The sequence below is a fragment of the Stomoxys calcitrans genome, chromosome 1 (assembly GCF_963082655.1).
Source record: "Stomoxys calcitrans chromosome 1, idStoCalc2.1, whole genome shotgun sequence".
NCBI classification, from domain to species: Eukaryota; Metazoa; Arthropoda; class Insecta; order Diptera; family Muscidae; genus Stomoxys; species Stomoxys calcitrans.
The window spans coordinates 93,170,462-93,188,765 of NC_081552.1; the positions used below are offsets into that span (position 1 = coordinate 93,170,462).

The 18,304-nt window shown below is 38.4% G+C and overlaps 2 protein-coding genes across 2 annotated transcripts in view; one reads left to right on the forward strand and one right to left on the reverse strand.

The window, feature by feature from the left end:
* Positions 1 to 18,304, reverse strand: part of LOC106092398 (syntaxin-12) — a 55,684-nt gene that overhangs the window by 29,099 nt on the left and 8,281 nt on the right. The gene's annotated exons all lie outside the window — the stretch shown is intronic.
* On the forward strand, positions 5,678 to 6,424 carry LOC131996444 (uncharacterized). The gene has a single exon (XM_059366162.1). It carries the CDS (start codon positions 5,678 to 5,680, stop codon positions 6,422 to 6,424), a length of 747 nt encoding a protein of 248 aa, XP_059222145.1.

Genomic DNA, 18,304 nt, shown 5'->3' on the forward strand with positions numbered 1-18,304 from the left:
CGAACCCAGGCGCACCTCGCCATAGGTGGTCATGGTAACCTCTGCGCCCCGGTGGCCACCAAAGTATACATACTAGATCGTCGGACGAACACAGCTTGCCGTCCGCTTGACTGCGCTCATTTTATAATCCCTGACACCACCACTTTATCTTTCCATCGTTCTTTTGTTCGTCCCAGTTTGCGTGTACAACCGTGTTTGCTTTCTAAAGACTTCTTTGCTGGAGCTTCTTCATCCATTCTGACAACATAACCCAGCCATCGAAGCCGTTGTATTTTTATCCGTGTAACTATGCTATCGTCACCATACAGCTCGTGGTTCTTACGACGCCTATATTCTCCATTAACGCAAACTGGTCCATATATTTTACGAAGAATCTTTCTCTCAAACATTCAAGCGCTGCCTTGTCTGCTTTCGCAAGTTCCCATGCCGCAGAACCACGTAACAACACGGGAAGTATCATTGTTTTGTATAGTGTAATCTTCGTCTGTCGAGAGGTGGCCTTCTTTCTAAACTGCTTACTTTACCCAAAGTAGAATCTGTTTGCCAGTATTATTCTTCGCTTCATTTCAAAACTGGTATCATTCGTTAGGGCGGTGCCAAGATAAATAAAGTTGCTGACTATCTCAAAGTTTTGATTGTACAAGGCGTTTCGGGAGTTGATTTTGTCTTTCTCCATTTACTGCCAGACTAATTTTCAACGATTCTTTTAAAGGCTGCAGTTGCTACTTCCGATGATTGACCTATGATATCGATGTCGTCGGCATAGGCGAGGAGCATTTGTTGTCTTGTCTATTCACAGCAGGATATTAAAGAGATAACACGACCATTTGCTATTAAATGGTTCGAAGTTATTTTCTTTCCTATTCTTACTGAGAGGAACGTGTATCAGCAAGTGTCATCCTGCAGAGTCTTATTTATTTTCAGGGATACCAAACTCAGACATGGCTTGAAATACCTTTGAACGTATTGGGGCATCGAAAGCGGCTTTGTAGGCAACAAAGAGATGGTAGGTGTTGATTTGTCTTTCTCTTGTCTTTTTCAGGATTTTTCGCGGTGTGAATATCTGATCTTTGGTGGATTACTAGGTCTAAAGCTGCAACTATCTCATCGACTTTAGGTTTTAATCTTTCACACAGTACGCTCGAAAATATTTTTTATGCGATGGGGAGGAGACTTATTCCACTGTAGTTGGCACATTTCATCCCCTTTATTGTGTACGGGACATATTATGCTAAGGTTCCAATTATCGGTTATGCGTTCGTCTAGCCAGATGCGTAGACAAGCTGATGCATACGCATAATCAGTGTGTCGGTTCTGCGGTATCCTCTTCGCCGATATCGCTTGATACTAACCGTTGGGTAAAATGTTATTTCCATATTATCAACACGCTATCTGTGTCAGTTACCAGATTTTCTTCTTTGTCTCTGCAGGGGGGTGTGCCTGCACCAAAGTTTGATGTTTAATTCTCTGGTAGAATTTTCGGACTTCATTCTGACTCCTGTACATCTCAATTCGCTCGCACTTGCGTCTTTCCATCTCCTTTCTGCGGTATAGACGTTTTTTCTCTCCTTTTCTCCCGATACCTCTCCTTTATCTGGTTGTTATTGATTGCAGGGTTTCTCTGTAACCCCCATTCTTGGCTTCAGTAGCATCGAGACACTCTTCGTCATACCATGGGTTTCGGGGGGAGCCTTTCGGTACCCAAGTACGGATTTCGCGGCATTTTCTATGGAGTGGACAATGGTTTGCCACTGCACCATTATATCATCGGAAAAAGGAGTGCTTTCATCAAGCAGTTGGGTCAGTCGAGTGGAGTATGCCGTTGTTTGCAGCTTTTCAGTGTCCAGCGTCTGTATGGAATCAGATTATCTTTCCTCGCCATGCGCAATCGGGTGCGAACCTTTGCTGTAACAAGGCGATGATCCGAATCATATTCGTTTCACGGTTCGATCGTACATCTAACAAGCTGGATAAATGCCTTCCATCTATCGCAACGTCATTGTCGTAGCCACATTTTCATGTGGAGGTGGCGATCCTTGTCAAGCTTCTGTAGGTGAGTAAACTCGTTCCGGTCGAAGGGACCGATGGCTATTGATTATTTAAATGCGCCAATAGCCCGCCTTGTCATATCAAGCATCATAGGCACTCAGTATTTGTGCAAGAGCCGATGCCGCCCGGCCTCTCACTGAGACTCTTCGCTCGTTACCGCGAATTGTCCGCAACTGCCGTTGCTCCTACTGCGTATGTGGCACGCCCGATAGCTCGCAGCTAAGCTTCAGACGGTAATGAACGCCACACAGATCGGACCTCAATGTTAGAGCCTGTGCTGTCCCGTGCCGGGTTAAATGTATTGTAGAGTGAATAAATTTCGTTTAATGCAAGTACCTAGTTGACTGAAACAGGGAGTCCCGCAGGGCGGGGTGATATCTCCGGCACTGTTTAATCTCTACCTATCCTCCATTCCTGTTGGAAATGAAGATTGTACTTTAAATAAATAAACTTTGTTATAATGTATGGTAGTATGCTATGAAATATTAGTTATGAAAACTACCCTTTGTATGTATATTGAAAAATAAAATTTTTTCATTCGTTTGCTTGTTTTTGAATATAAAACACGTCTTTTAACAGGTTATGGGCCTGAACGCGTAAAATAATTGAAGTGTGATTTGTAAGATATGTTATTACTTACTAGCAATGGCAACGAATAATACTGCTATAGAAAAGCTGCGTGGAAATGAAAATTTCGAAGATTGGAAGTTTGCCGTAATGGCATATTTTCAAATGAAGGATCTATGGAAGTCTATAGAAGGAACCGAGAGCAAAGAGGAGAAAAATATTCAAGCCCGAGCAGAGCTAATTATGCTGGTGGACAAATGTGTGTATCCACATATTCGAGAGTGCAAGAATGCCAAAGAAATATGGGATACTTTGAATCAAGTCTTTGCCGATTCTGGTTTGGTACGAAGAGTCAGTCTTATCCAGAGGTTCTGTTCTGCAAAACTCAATAATTTTGCGTCCGTGGATGGGTATGTAAATGATATATTGACGAGTGCACATAAGCTTAGAAGTGCTGGCTTGAAATTGGATGAAGAATGGGTTGGATCAATGATGCTGGCTGGTCTTCCTGAGGAATATAAACCAATGATAATGGGCATTCAAAGTTCTGGAATGAAAATCACAGGAGATTCTATTAAGCTAAAACTTTTACAGAACGTGCGCATCCAAAATGATGAAAATTTAGCACTCAATAGTCGTCAGAAGCAAAAACCAAAGGGTCCAAAATGTTTTAATTGCCAAAAATTTGGACATATTGCTGCTAAGTGCCCAAACAAAAATACCACAAAGAAAAAGTCAAATGCAATGATTGGTTCCTTTTCGGTAAGTAGTGCCGGAAAAGAGAACTGGTATTTTGATTCTGGAGCATCGGCTCATATGTCGTCCAATGAGGCATTGTTTAATGGTAATATTGAACCAAAAGTAGCTGAGGTGACAGTTGCAAATAATTCCAAGATGATGGTAAAAGGAGTTGGAAATATAGATTTGCCTACAATTGCGAACAGGGAGTCTGTTGAGCTCAATGATGTACTGTTTGTTCCAGAATTATGTCTAAACCTTTTGTCAGTATCGAAAATAGTACAAAAGGGACACGAGGTTCGTTTCACTAATAATGGCTGTAAGGTTATCACCAAAGACAAGGAAGTTATTGCTACTGGAAATCATGTGGATGGTATGTTTCAATTAAAGACTTCGAATCATAAGGCTTTAGCAGGAAAGGCTCAAGAAAATCAAGTTCAGATGTGGCACAAGCGTTTTGGGCATGTGAATAATGACATTTTGAAGAAAATGGCTTCTGGAACTGTTGATGGAATTTGCTTTGAACCTTGTAAATTCGAGTGTGTTACATGCTATAAAGGGAAATTTGCAAGATATCCTTTTTATGAAACAACCAATCGTACAACTGACCTCCTGGAGTTGATTCACAGAGACGTTTGTGGTCCAATGGAATGTCCATCCTTTGCGGGCTCACAATACATGCTAATTTTTGTTGACGACTTTTCATCGAAAATTTTTGTTTATTTTTTAAAGAAGAAAAGTGAAGTCTCTGAGAAGTTTTTGAGTTCAAAAATCAAGTTGAAAATGAGACTGGTAAAAGAATTAAAGCATTTAGAAGTGACAATGGATCCGAGTTCTGCAATGCTAAAATGAAAAGCATCATGGTGCAAAATGGGATTCAACATCAGACCACGGTGCCGTTCACACCGCAACAAAATGGTAAGTCAGAGAGAATTAATCGTTCCATCATTGAGAAAACCAGATGCCTTCTTATTGATTCAAAACTACCAAAAACTTTCTGGGCTGAGGCTGCAAATACTGCAGTTTATTTAATAAACCGAACTCCATGTAAGCGTCAAAATTTCCTTAGTCCTTATGAAACATGGTATGGGAGAAAACCAAATTTGAAGAATTTGAAAGTGTTTGGATGCAAGGCCGTCGTTCAAGTCACAACATCCGAATTCGTATAGGTTTTTTGATCCTAAAACTGGAAATGTTTCATTGAGCAGGGATGCGAAATTTCTGGAATCTGAATTCTTAGATGACCCAAAGAGGGAAAGTGATATTATATTTTACAAAATAGATTTCGGATGCGATTCAGTGGGGGAAGAAGATCCTAACATTCAGGAAGCGGATGGTCAAGAGAATGAGGACATTTCTGATCAAATTTCTGAAGATGAGTTTGAGGAATGTGTGGATAACCATTCATCTGATGACAGTAGAACCGCATCTCCGAAATTAAGAAGATCATCTAGGACTATGAAGCCTAATCCAAAGTATGCGCAAGTAAGTCTCATAGAATGTTCTGAGGAACCCAAAAATATGAGAGAAGCTTAAAAATGTGTTGATAGAGAACATTGGAAAAAGGCTATATCAGACGAACTAAATGCACTTGTTGAAAATGGAACCTGGGAAATTGTTGATTTACCACCAGGAAGGAATGCAATTGATAGCAAATGGACGTTCAAAATAAAACGAAATTCTAACGGTGAAATCGAGCGTTACAAAGCCAGACTTGTGGCAAAAGGATATTCACAAAAGGAAGGAATTGATTATAGCGAAACGTTCTCACCAGTTGTGAGATATTCATCCATTCGACTTCTTCTCAGCCTGACCGTTCGTCATGACTTGGACATAGATCAAATGGATGTTGTGACAGCGTTTCTTCAGAGTGAACTAAAAAAAGAAATTTACATGAAAATCCCAGAAGGTTGCAAGTCGGACACACGTAAGGTATATCGCTTAAAGAAATCCAAATAGGGTTTAAAACAGGTGAGTAGAGTTTGGAATAGAATGTTAGATGAAACTCTGAAGAAAATTGGTCTCACACAATCCAAAACAGAGCCATGCATCTATTTCAAAACTCAAAACGGAGAGAAAACGTACGTGGCAATTTACGTCGATGACATTTTGATATTTTCAAATAATCAAAGAAGTAAAGAGTACATAAAAGAAAGACTCTCAAAATGTTTTAAGATGTAGGACTTAGGTCCAACCCACTATATTTTAGGAATGAAATTAACACGGGATCGTGAGAATGGAAAGCTATGGTTGAATCAGAAATTATACATTGAAGATATGCTGAAAAAGTCCAATTGACATCAACCAGAAAATTACCAAGAATATGTGTCCTACCACAGAAGATGAAATAAACGAAATGAAAACCATACCGTATCAAGAAGCAGTCGGAAGCATAATGTATGCAGCGCAGGTGACAAGGCCAGATATTGCATATGCAGTGGGGGTGCTTTCACGATTTAATAAAAATTATGGTAAAGCACACTGGCAAGCTGTAAAAAGAATTTTCCGATACCTTAAGGCGACAAGTCATTATGCACTGCAATTCAGTAAAGATGGATCTAGTCAAATAGATGGATTTACTGATGCTGATTGGGCTGGTGATGTGGACGACAGAAAGTCAACCACTGGTTATGTTTTTAAATTTCAAAATGGGCCAATATCGTGGAATTCAAAGAAGCAACAGACTACAGCTCTTTCTACCACCGAAGCTGAATACATGGCATTATCGACTTCAGCACAAGAAGCAATGTGGCTTAAATCCTTGCTCACAGAACTTGATGAAATTCACTCCATTGAAATCAAATGCGATAATAAGAGTGCTATTTGTTTATCACATAATAATACATTTCATGCTCGCTCAAAGCACATCGACATTCGTCATCACTTCGTTAGAGAATTAATTGAAGAAGACCAAATTAAGATTGCTTACATTCAAACTAGAGATATGGTGGCAGACATACTGACGAAAGGATTGCCGGCTCCCAAACATATCCATTGTTGCAATTTACTTGGCTTTAAAGACCAATCTAATGGGGGTGTTGGAAATGAAGATTGTACTTTAAATAAATAAACTTTGTTATAATGTATGGTAGTATGCTATGAAATATTAGTTATGAAAACTACCCTTTGTATGTATATTGAAAAATAAAATTTTTCATTCGTTTGCTTGTTTTTGAATATAAAACACGTCTTTTAACAATTCCACCCCTCCAGATGGCATAGAGATCGTATCATATGCGGACAATGGTACGAAATGGACCACGAAATCTTCAACCACATTGTTCACTACAAATACGCGTGAGGTGAATGCCCAGCTGACTGTGATGGGCGATGGAGACATGATTTCGAACATTAAGTGTCCCAAAATACTTGGCGTCACATTTGACAGCTCTTAAACATTCTCCCCACATGCTACAGCAATTTGCGATAAAGCCAAAAGTCGAAACAAGGTCCTCAAGTCACTTACCGGCAGCACTTGGGGTGCTGACAAAGAAACCCTGTTGATCACGTACAAAGCAATTGGCCAGTTTGTGGTAAATTATGCAGCGCCAGTGTGGTCTCGTCAGATCTGTGACACGCAGTGGAATAATATTCAGATCTGTCATAATGCCGTCCTTCGAACTGCGACGGGCTGTCTTCTCAGTTCTCGTGTAGACCAACTCCACCAGGAGCCAAAAATCCTACCCATAACTACATGCTGTCTAAGCAATAATTTTTGGGCTGTTATCGCAGAGACCATCCAAATCATCATCTTGTAGATAGATATCCACCGCCCAGAAGCCTTAAGGTAGATCTACATGATCTAGAGCGTGAGTTTTAACGCTACAAGAGAGAACCTCTAGATCAAGCGGGTCTAGACAACATTCATGTAGATACGGTAGCAAATGCAGTAAATAGCTACCGGGTGAATGTAGTCCTTGGGAACGACCGTCTCCCATTGCACCTGAAGAAATTGAACGCCCCCGGCAAACCAGAGTAGTTCTGTCTCAATTACGATCGGGCAAATGCAGCCGCCTCAACTCCTGCAGAGCAATGATTGATGTGGACGGGCGGGATGTATGTCCCGATTGTGACCAGGGACTACACGAAACACGACACCTGTTTAACTCAGATCCAGATCCCTCTGGATACTCCATCTTATTCGCAGATTTCTTGGATCTGGATACTCAACAGAATCTAGCAGATGATAGAAAAAACACAACAAACTGTTACAACAACAAAAACCTAGCTGACTGTGTGAAAATCCCTTATGTATGGAAAAAAAACTATATGTATTTTGTATTTGTTTGTCCTTAGGTATTAAGCATTTTTTAGTCTGTAGAATTATAAGTATATGTAAGTTGTTATAGTATTAAGGCATGCTTTTAAGAAATAATAAATATGTTCATTTCCTACCAACAACCGAGACGTTTCTTTTTCTAGCATTTTTAAATTCTAATAGGATCTAGCAATGTTCGTACATCTGTTTAGACGGACAGACAAACCGATCCCCCGATTTGATTTTTTTCGTTCCTAAAATGATACTTGATGTGCAGCAGGAGTCCTGCACATTCTAATTCGGTCTAGCAATGTCCGTCCATCCGTCTGCTCAGACGGACATACACACCGATACCCCAATTTGATTTTTTGAGCTTCTAAAATGTTTCTATTTTGGTAAGCCGCAAAGTAGTACAATGATGCCCTCCAACACTTACACCAAATGCAACCCAGATAGATACATGAAACATAAAAATCATTCCTCAGTATTGACTTCTTTAGAGCCTAAACTACTGATTTGACTGAAATTTGCTAAGTGAAGTACCCTTAGGTTCTACAACACCTGCGCCAAGTGGCATCCAAATATGTACATTAGGAGATATGGCCCACAATAAAATCGGATCCTTGATATGATTTCTTAAACCCTAGGAACCTTTTGGTGGCTATCCAAGATTAGGTCCGTCCCATTTTAACTTTTTTAATAACATCTCATTTGGACAACCCTGTATTATAAACCTTCCCACTATCATATCAGTTATCGCATTTCATCAAAAATATACTGTTATTCTTCCCATCATACGTTTACTATCTTCTTCTTCCTGAGTTTCGACACGGCGGAAACTTGATCTCCAGCACATGTCTTGTAGGGCTTCTTTTGGGAATGTTTCCTTTATAAGTGTCAATGAATGATGCAATAAACAAGTAAAGCAACATTAGCCGGTATTACAGTGAACCAACGAGTATTTGTGATAAGAAGCACTTGGATGTGAAAAAATACCAGGCATTTCCATTTTTTTTATTTTATACAATAAATGGGGCTTGCAATACTCTGGAATACTTTCGAATATATACAATATTTCTGTATGAATGAAAATGCTTGCATGTGTGTATATGGAGGGAGTATCATTTGAAAGCAATATTTCATTACTCTCTTGAATTCGAAAAGGTCATTGGATTGTGTGTTTTTGTGTCAATTCATATCGTATTAGCACGTACAGATTTTTTTATACGCATTCAGTTTGTAACAAACTGTGGTTTTAATTGAAAGCGTAGTTCGTACAAGCGTCTCTTAATGAAACTCGAAAATCTGTTGAAGATATTTGCCTGTTTTCTGATTAAAAAATCAAAAATAAATGTAGATGCTAGTAAAGTTAGACTGAAAGTAAAAATTGAAAAAAACAAAGGTGCGTTAAGTTCGACCGGGCCGAATCTTATATACCCTCCACAATGAATCGCATGGGGTAGGTTCTTTCCAAGACTTTTCCTATATAAGCTCTATTAACCGACCTACACTATCAGGAAGTATTTGTGTGAAATTTCAAGCGGCTAGCCTTACTCCTTCGAAAGTTTGCGAGCTTTCAGCAAACAGACGAAAAAAATTTGTTGGGTCTCTGATGAATATTTCAATGTGTTACAAACGGAATGACGAAATTAGTAGAAGGTCTAATCAAAAAATAACCGTTATTTAATTTTTTTAAAAGGTATTGATTTATTCATCAATAACTATCTTGTCCCCTTCAAAGTAGTCCTTCTAAGATATTTTTCCGTTTTTTTCCATTCCTCGAAAAAACTTTTGAAACGCGCTTTTTGGTTACACAAAACTTAATAGTTTTCACGAAATTTGAAAATAAGGAGGGTATAAAATGATGGAGGGTATAAAAACGAGGCGATGCGAATAAATGCAACGAATGGTGCATGATATGAAGCATTCAAAATGAATTTACGGAGGATATAAAGTTCTGAATCGAATTTTTTTTCGTTCTCTCATCAGAACTAGAACTTTGATATGCAAACTCGGATGAGTCAAGCAATTACCGAGCCGAAACTTGTTTTTTTTTATTGTCCCCTTCGGTCACGTTCACTTGCTTCAAATTTCTCTGAATTTCGACTTGATGTGTTTCTTCTTGCACTTATAAAATGCATATGGTTTGCTGGCCGGAAATGCAGAAAATCGATTCACTCTCTGCCCAATGACGACAGGCCAATCAGTCTCGCGGCTATACGACCGAACTATCATCTGACGGTGATGACTACTGATCAAGCTACCGAATCAGTAAACACACCCGGTGCGAGTAGACGTGACGTCTAAGTCTTCTTATGTCTTGACGTTTTTTTATACTTCTTAGGTCACATAGTTATTAAGATTATCAGTTCGATTTTGGTAAACAGGGGAACGTTTTTGCTAAATATGGTAGCACAACCGGGTTTTTACTATCTCGCTTTTTGTACCAAAAATGTGCGGTATTTTTTAAGATGTATTTTTAATAATTCTTTGTCAGTACTATATTAATATTTGTTTATCATTTATTTATTAAAAGAATTTAGGTTCATAATAAATTATGATAATAAATACAAAAGTTACTAGGTTCTAACAACAAAGGTTTTCGACCTAATCTCTATTATAAGTGTATATTATATAAGATTACTAGCCGGGCCCGCTCCACTGAGCCTTCTTTAACCCTCTAATATCTTTTTAGGGTGGGGTCACTTCGCCCTGAATGCGGATATCGAATTCGTACCATTGTAGCCTATGATGCTGAACGCGTTCGAATCTTGGCGAGAACATCGGACGAAGCGGTGTTTATTCCCCCTTAATGTTGGCGACATTTGTGAGGTACAATGTCATTTAAAAAATTTTCCGCAAAGAGGTGTTATGAACCGTTTGGAGGGTGTTTTGGGGTTGGCGCGGCCACCGCCACTTCGAACTGAAATTAGATATCAAATTCGTTCTTTATTCCCAACGGAAATTAAGTTCAGTTTAGGAGGTGCTATAGGATGTACCCCAAAAAACTTGGCTCCAAAATTGGATATCAAACCCGTTTTCTACTCTCAAATACCCTTCATTTGAGTCCCATATTGTCATAAAGAGTCAAATAACCCATTTGACGTATCTTTAGGAGGAAAAGCGCCACCTTGACTTGAACGCAAATTTTAATGTCTTATTCGTAATCTACTTCCTAATACCTTTCATTTGAGTCCAATATAGCCATGGCCGGCTAATATGCCCATTTGGGGGTGTTTGGGGGTGGGCGAACATTACTTGGACCTAATGTTTTATGCCAAATTTGTAATCTACTGCCTTATACTTTTCATTTGACCCAAATTTTAATACCATATTCGTTTTCTGGTCATATTGAAATTAACCTCCAATGTATCTGTTTGGGGGAGTTTTGGGGTTGGGGCGTCCCGATGGGTACTAAGACTCAAATTTTAATACCATATTCGTATTATACTCTTCAATACCTTTCATTTGATGCCTATATTGCCCCGATCGGTCCACTTTTGATTTTGGGTTATGTTTTTGGCATAAGAAGAAGGGTTCGTCCCCCTTCCGATACCGAAAAATTATATAGACTATGTTTCCTACCAGACCAACCTACACAATATGCGAAAATTTCGAGAAAATCGGTTCTGCCTTTTTTAGGTCTATACGGAACAAACAAACCGAGTCCCATATATCCGTGATTGGCTAATGTGCCCATATTGGGAGTTTCTGTGAGGGTGGGGTGACCCCCTATACTTCGACATGATTTTGTATGCCAGATTCGTTATCCACTCCCGCATACTTTTCATTTGATACCCATATTGTCCTTATCGGTCCACTTTAGATTTAGGGTGGTGTTTTTGGGGTAACGGTGGAGGGTCCGCCCCCTTCCGATATCAATTAATAATAAAGCCTATTCCTACTTCCTCACCATATTCTTAATTTACTACCGACTACCTTTTATTTGAGTCCCAATTGTCATGATCGTCAAGTAAACCTATTTTAAGGGGGTTTGGAGCTGGGGCGAACCCCCAGGTACTTGGACCTAACTTTTATTATGAATTCGTACTCTACTCTTAAATACCTTTCATTTGAATCCCATATTGTCCCGATCGGCCCCCTTTTATTTTTGGGTAGTACTTTTGGGCTAAGGGGGAGGATCCGACACCCTCCCGATATCAAAAATTTATATAGCCTATGTTTCCTTCCGACCCAACGTACACAATCTGTGGAAATTTGAAGGTAATCGGTTCTGCCGTTTTTGAGTCCATACGGAACAAACGAACCGACAAACAAACACAAATTGAATTTTATATATAAGACTACCTGACCCGGGCCTGCTCCTCTGCGCCTTCTTTTACTTTATATATAAGAGCGGTGCCCCAAATACATGATCCCACATTTCGATATTCGTATTCTACTCCCAAATACCTTTATTTGGGCCCCATATTGCGACGGTTAGTAAAAAATTGCTGTTTGTGGGGTATTTTTGGGAAAGGGGTAGACCCCCAGAAAATTGGTCCCGAATGTGGGTATCAATTCTTGCTTTACCCCCCAATACCTTTCATTTAAGCTCCACATCGACATGGTCGGTAAATATGCCCTATTTAGGGGTGTTTTGGGGTTTGGGGTGGTCCACCAAACACTAAGCCCGGAAAATATATCAGCAACGTGCTCTATTCTCATATATCTATATATAATTTATTTGAACCCCCTTTTGCCATTGGCCTCAAAATGGATATCAAATTCGTTTTCTAATCTCATTTAAACTCCTTATTGCAAAAGTCAGCAAATATGTCCGGTTTGGGGTATTGGCCCTAAAAACTATAAATATTTAGTTCCACTCTCTTTAAGAGCCAAATTGTCGTGGTGAGCAAATACGTCCTATTTGGGGATTGTTATAGCGGTGGGACGTGCCCTAGACAGTTGGTCCCTAATGTTGATATCAAATACGTGGTCTTCTCCCAAATACCTTTAATTTGAGCCCCATATTTCCATAGTGGGCAAACATGACTGGCTTGGGGTTTTTTTTGGGGGGATGGGCGGCCACTCAGTGAGTTGGCCTTGAAAATATATATCGGATTCGTGTTCTACTCTAAAAACCCTCTTATTGCAATAGTCAGAAAATACTTCCTATTTGGGTGGTGTTGTGGAGGTGGGGTGGCCCCATAGACACTTTTCCAGAATATTGATATCGGATTCGTGCTTAACTGCCAAAGACCTTTCATTAGAGCCCCATATTGCTATGGTCGTAATTTTGTCCCCTTTGGGGAGAGGCGGCCCCCCAAACACTTGGTCCCATATTTGGATATAAGATTCGTACTCTGCACTTAAATACCTTTTATTTGAGGCCCATATTGCCATGATCAGTAAATTTGTCCTATTTGGGGAAGTGGTGGACCCCCAGAAACGTGGTCCCACATTTGGATATTAGATTCGTATTCTACTCGCAAATTACTTTCATTTGAGTCCCATATTGTCGTGGTCGGAGATATGTCCGATTGAGGGGTGTTTTGGGGTTGGGTGTCCCCCTCTACACTTAGTCCGACAATTGGATATCAGATACGTTTTCTTATCCTAAATACCTTTCATTTGAGAGAGAGGTTTTGGATCCATCCGTTACAATAATTTTCCAATTTTTATTTTTTGTAAAAGATGGAAATTTGGTTGAAGGTAGATAGAAAGTAACATGGAGGTGTTAAGTTTTTACCAATATGTAGAAAAGTATCAATGAAAATGTTTGGTTTAAACTTCCAAGGAGGTTCAGTTGGGACATAGGCTTTTTGTGGTTTTGTATCAATACTCATTTCATTGGCTCCACTCATTGCCAGAGATATAGTAGATGGTACTCTTAGAGGTTGCTGCGATTAAATGAAAGAAATCCGATTTATTAGATTAGATTAGGAATTAATATTTTGGTAATAAACTTCGCTGTCAATCCATTAAATCTTTCTCTTAATGTTTCAAAGCCAGTTGTAGTCAAAAGGTTTCTTATTGGACTAGATTTTACTCCTAGTGTGACTTTTATTGCTGAATGAAAAACTGTTGTGATTTTCTTCAATTGCCAAACCGGACATTTTCTAAAAATTATGCAGCCATATATATCTCCAGAATGACGCAGCGGACTACGTTCAAGACAGCGTTAGGGTGGGAATTGCCTTTCTTTGAAGGTTGAAGTGAAAATTTCAAAAAGTTCACATAAGAGGTCCAAGAGAAACTGCTATTAAAAATTACTCCTAAAATTCTAAAAGCTTTAACAAGTTCTAATTTGTGTTCTTGTATTGTGATACTGTTACCGGCACAACTGCGCTTTCTGCAGATGTGGAGGCAGTTTCATCGCACCAGCTATTGATGTTCTGATATAGGTCGTCAATCTCGATCTGTAAGTTTGAGTTTACCTTATGTTTCGCCATAATATACAGGTCGTCAGCATAGATGACATGTTTGAAATACTTCTGGTTGCAGACTATTCGGGTTAGGTTTTTAATTGCAATCTGGAATAGTATTACGACAAAGGAGATTCCTGGGGAATACCATTGTTGAAAGGCTTTATAGAAGAGTATATGTTCTTCACTCTTACTCGCATTTTGCGCTTTGTCATAAATCCATACAAAACTAATAATCCGTTTGCTGAGTTTCCACTCGATTAGTTGAGATATTATAGTATGAACTCCGATTCGGTCAAAAGCCTTATCAAAATCGATTGATAAGATGGAAAGATGACCTCTGTGCGATAATATGTTTGCAGCTTTGTGGTCAAAGTATGTGAGTGCATCAATTATGCCTTTTTTAGGTTTAAATGCAACTCGTTGTTTACTTAATAATTTTTTTTTTTTGAGAAGGATCCAAACGAGTCTTTTAGCAACCATTTTTTCAAATTTTCTTTGACAAACAGGGTGAAATCTTTGTTAGGTTTAGGTATTGGCACTATCGTGGAGATTTTCCATTGATCAGGCAGGATACCGTTTTCATAAATTATGTTGTACAATTGAAGCAAGTATGTTTGGTGGTAGGTTTTGTAACATAGGATATGATATTCTATCAAAACCTGAAGTTGAACCTTTAAGAAGGCGTAGAGAATATTGCAATTCAAAGATTTTAAAGTCTTGTTCCAACACTCTGGCAGAAGGTACAATAAAATAATCGACAGACAAGTTTATTGAATTTTTGTTGTTACCACATCTGTTGGGAAAGTTATCATCACTGTATTGTTGAGACCAAAATTCTGCAAAATTATTAGAAATTTCACGCGTACAATTTATAATTATGTGTATATGTGAATATGTAAATATGTGAAGTACCATTAAAGTCGTTCGACCCCTTTAGTTTACCGATATTGTTCCAAAGTTTAGTTTGTGGAGTATCAGTTGTGATTTCGCTGGTGAACTTTGCAAAAGATTCCCGTTTAGCTTTTCCGCTGTTGAATTTGAAAAAGGCATCTGATTTTTTGTATGCCAATCTATTTTCTATAGTTGGATGTTTTCTAAATTTATCGAAAGGCCTTTGCTTATTGTCGCGTAAGATCTTTAGACTGTTACTCCACCAGTATTAATATTTTTAATTTTTTTGTTTCTGTAATGTGGCATCCATACATTAGCAGTAACTTGGCGGCGGTGGGAGGGTTTCTCATAATGAACATCCTCTAGCATTTCCTTAAATTTAGGCGAATTAGCCTAACTTATATTGAACCTTGGCTGTCTAAGGTGAGTTTCAAGAGCCGTGTATACTCTTTTTTTAATCTGAATATAGATGGGAAAGTGATCACTACCATTTAGTTGCTTATCGGCACGCCAGGATTCGATCGGTAATATGTCTCCTGAAGCGAGTGATAGGTCTATATGGGTGAAAGTGGACCTGATAGAAAAGTGAGTAGCTGATCCGTTGTTCAAACGAACCATATTGGATTGAATTATTAAATTTTCAACTATCCGTCCTTTGTGCAATGTGTCTGGTGACCCCCGCAAAGGTTAATGTGCATTGAAGTCTTCTAAAATAATAGTTTGATGATTGTTATTTGAAAAAAGGGAAGTTATATTCCCAAATGACAATGATTCTGCTGGATTCAGGTACAGTGAAATGACTTTGAGTTTGAAATCAAGGAAAACTTCAACACCAATAGCAAACTTTGTTGATGGCATCAAACTTTCTTGCTTTAGTTTGTTTTTAATGAAAATAGTTGCTCCGCCTTGCTTGGTCGCATCATATGTAGAAGTGTAAGAGGTGCATCCGCTAAATTTTAATGAATAGTGAGAGTGATGAGTTTCTTGAACAGCGATAAGATCTGGTGAATGTTCCCGTATTAATATTTGCAGCTCATGGAGATTGTTATAAAAACCGTTTATATTCCACTGAAGTATCTGATATGACGTAAACACTTTAAACATTACCTTAAACGTTAAGAGAAAGAAAACAAAGAGAGAAGCTCAGTTATCCATATTTTCAATTGGAGTATCTATCTCTTCTCTCCTGTGTGTTATTCTAGCTTCATTGATGTTGTTTTTATGTTGTTTATCAGTATTAGTCGAGAGTGGTGAGTATTTGTTGGGATTTGAGTAGATGTTGGTGTTATGTTTGGGCTGTACAGTGATGATGAACTATTTACATTTGTAGTAGCCCTCCAAACATTTTCTATCGTGCGAGTCACTAAATCTGCACTCAAGGAAGTTGAAAACAATCTCAGGCGATTTCATTTTTTACTCTAATTAGTGTCTCGGTACGGGAGAAAAAGTGCCACTTGGCGATATATACCTATGAGTGACTAAATAGGGACTAAAAAAAGTGTAAAATTCGATTATCAACGTCATTTATAAAAATAAAAATTTATTTGCCAAATGTCTTTTTTTACCTTTTAGAGTGAGGCTTATTTTTATTTCTCTTTCTAATTTATTTCTTTTCCAAATCAAGATTAATAATCGAAGATTTTCTTTGCAATGATTTTCCCTGACTGGGATTTGAACAGCCAACCTTACGATTGTGAGGCGTATGCTATCCCTCTGTGCTACCGGCCTTTCTTCATTACAGAAGGCTAAGTTAACATACATTCTCTTGTTTGGGGTTTTTTGAGTTAGCGTCCAAAACAATAACAAAAAATCTATTTTTAAATTTGTAGCAATAACAGTTGATTATGAGAAACTAATTAGCGAAACATGAATGATAGAATTAGACTGTTACTCCACCAGTATTAATATTTTTAATTTTTTTGTTTCTGTAATGTGGCATCCATACATTAGCAGTAACTTGGCGGCGGTGGGAGGGTTTCTCATAATGAACATCCTCTAGCATTTCCTTAAATTTAGGCGAATTAGCCTAACTTATATTGAACCTTGGCTGTCTAAGGTGAGTTTCAAGAGCCGTGTATACTCTTTTTTTAATCTGAATATAGATGGGAAAGTGATCACTACCATTTAGTTGCTTATCGGCACGCCAGGATTCGATCGGTAATATGTCTCCTGAAGCGAGTGATAGGTCTATATGGGTGAAAGTGGACCTGATAGAAAAGTGAGTAGCTGATCCGTTGTTCAAACGAACCATATTGGATTGAATTATTAAATTTTCAACTATCCGTCCTTTGTGCAATGTGTCTGGCGACCCCCGCAAAGGTTAATGTGCATTGAAGTCTTCTAAAATAATAGTTTGATGATTGTTATTTGAAAAAAGGGAAGTTATATTCCCAAATGACAATGATTCTGCTGGATTCAGGTACAGTGAAATGACTTTGAGTTTGAAATCAAGGAAAACTTCAACACCAATAGCAATCTTTGTTGATGGCATCAAACTTTCTTGCTTTAGTTTGTTTTTAATGAAAATAGTTGCTCCGCCTTGCTTGGTCGCATCATATGTAGAAGTGTAAGAGGTGCATCCGCTAAATTTTAATGAATAGTGAGAGTGATGAGTTTCTTGAACAGCGATAAGATCTGGTGAATGTTCCCGTATTAATATTTGCAGCTCATGGAGATTGTTATAAAAACCGTTTATATTCCACTGAAGTATCTGATATGACGTAAACACTTTAAACATTACCTTAAACGTTAAGAGAAAGAAAACAAAGAGAGAAGCTCAGTTATCCATATTTTCAATTGGAGTATCTATCTCTTCTCTCCTGTGTGTTATTCTAGCTTCATTGATGTTGTTTTTATGTTGTTTATCAGTATTAGTCGAGAGTGGTGAGTATTTGTTGGGATTTGAGTAGATGTTGGTGTTATGTTTGGGCTGTACAGTGATGATGAACTATTTACATTTGTAGTAGCCCTCCAAACATTTTCTATCGTGCGAGTCACTAAATCTGCACTCAAGGAAGTTGAAAACAATCTCAGGCGATTTCATTTTTTACTCTAATTAGTGTCTCGGTACGGGAGAAAACGTGCCACTTGGCGATATATACCTATGAGTGACTAAATAGGGACTAAAAAAAGTGTAAAATTCGATTATCAACGTCATTTATAAAAATAAAAATTTATTTGCCAAATGTCTTTTTTTACCTTTTAGAGTGAGGCTTATTTTTATTTCTCTTTCTAATTTATTTCTTTTCCAAATCAAGATTAATAATCGAAGATTTTCTTTGCAATGATTTTCCCTGACTGGGATTTGAACAGCCAACCTTACGATTGTGAGGCGTATGCTATCCCTCTGTGCTACCGGCCTTTCTTCATTACAGAAGGCTAAGTTAACATACATTCTCTTGTTTGGGGTTTTTTGAGTTAGCGTCCAAAA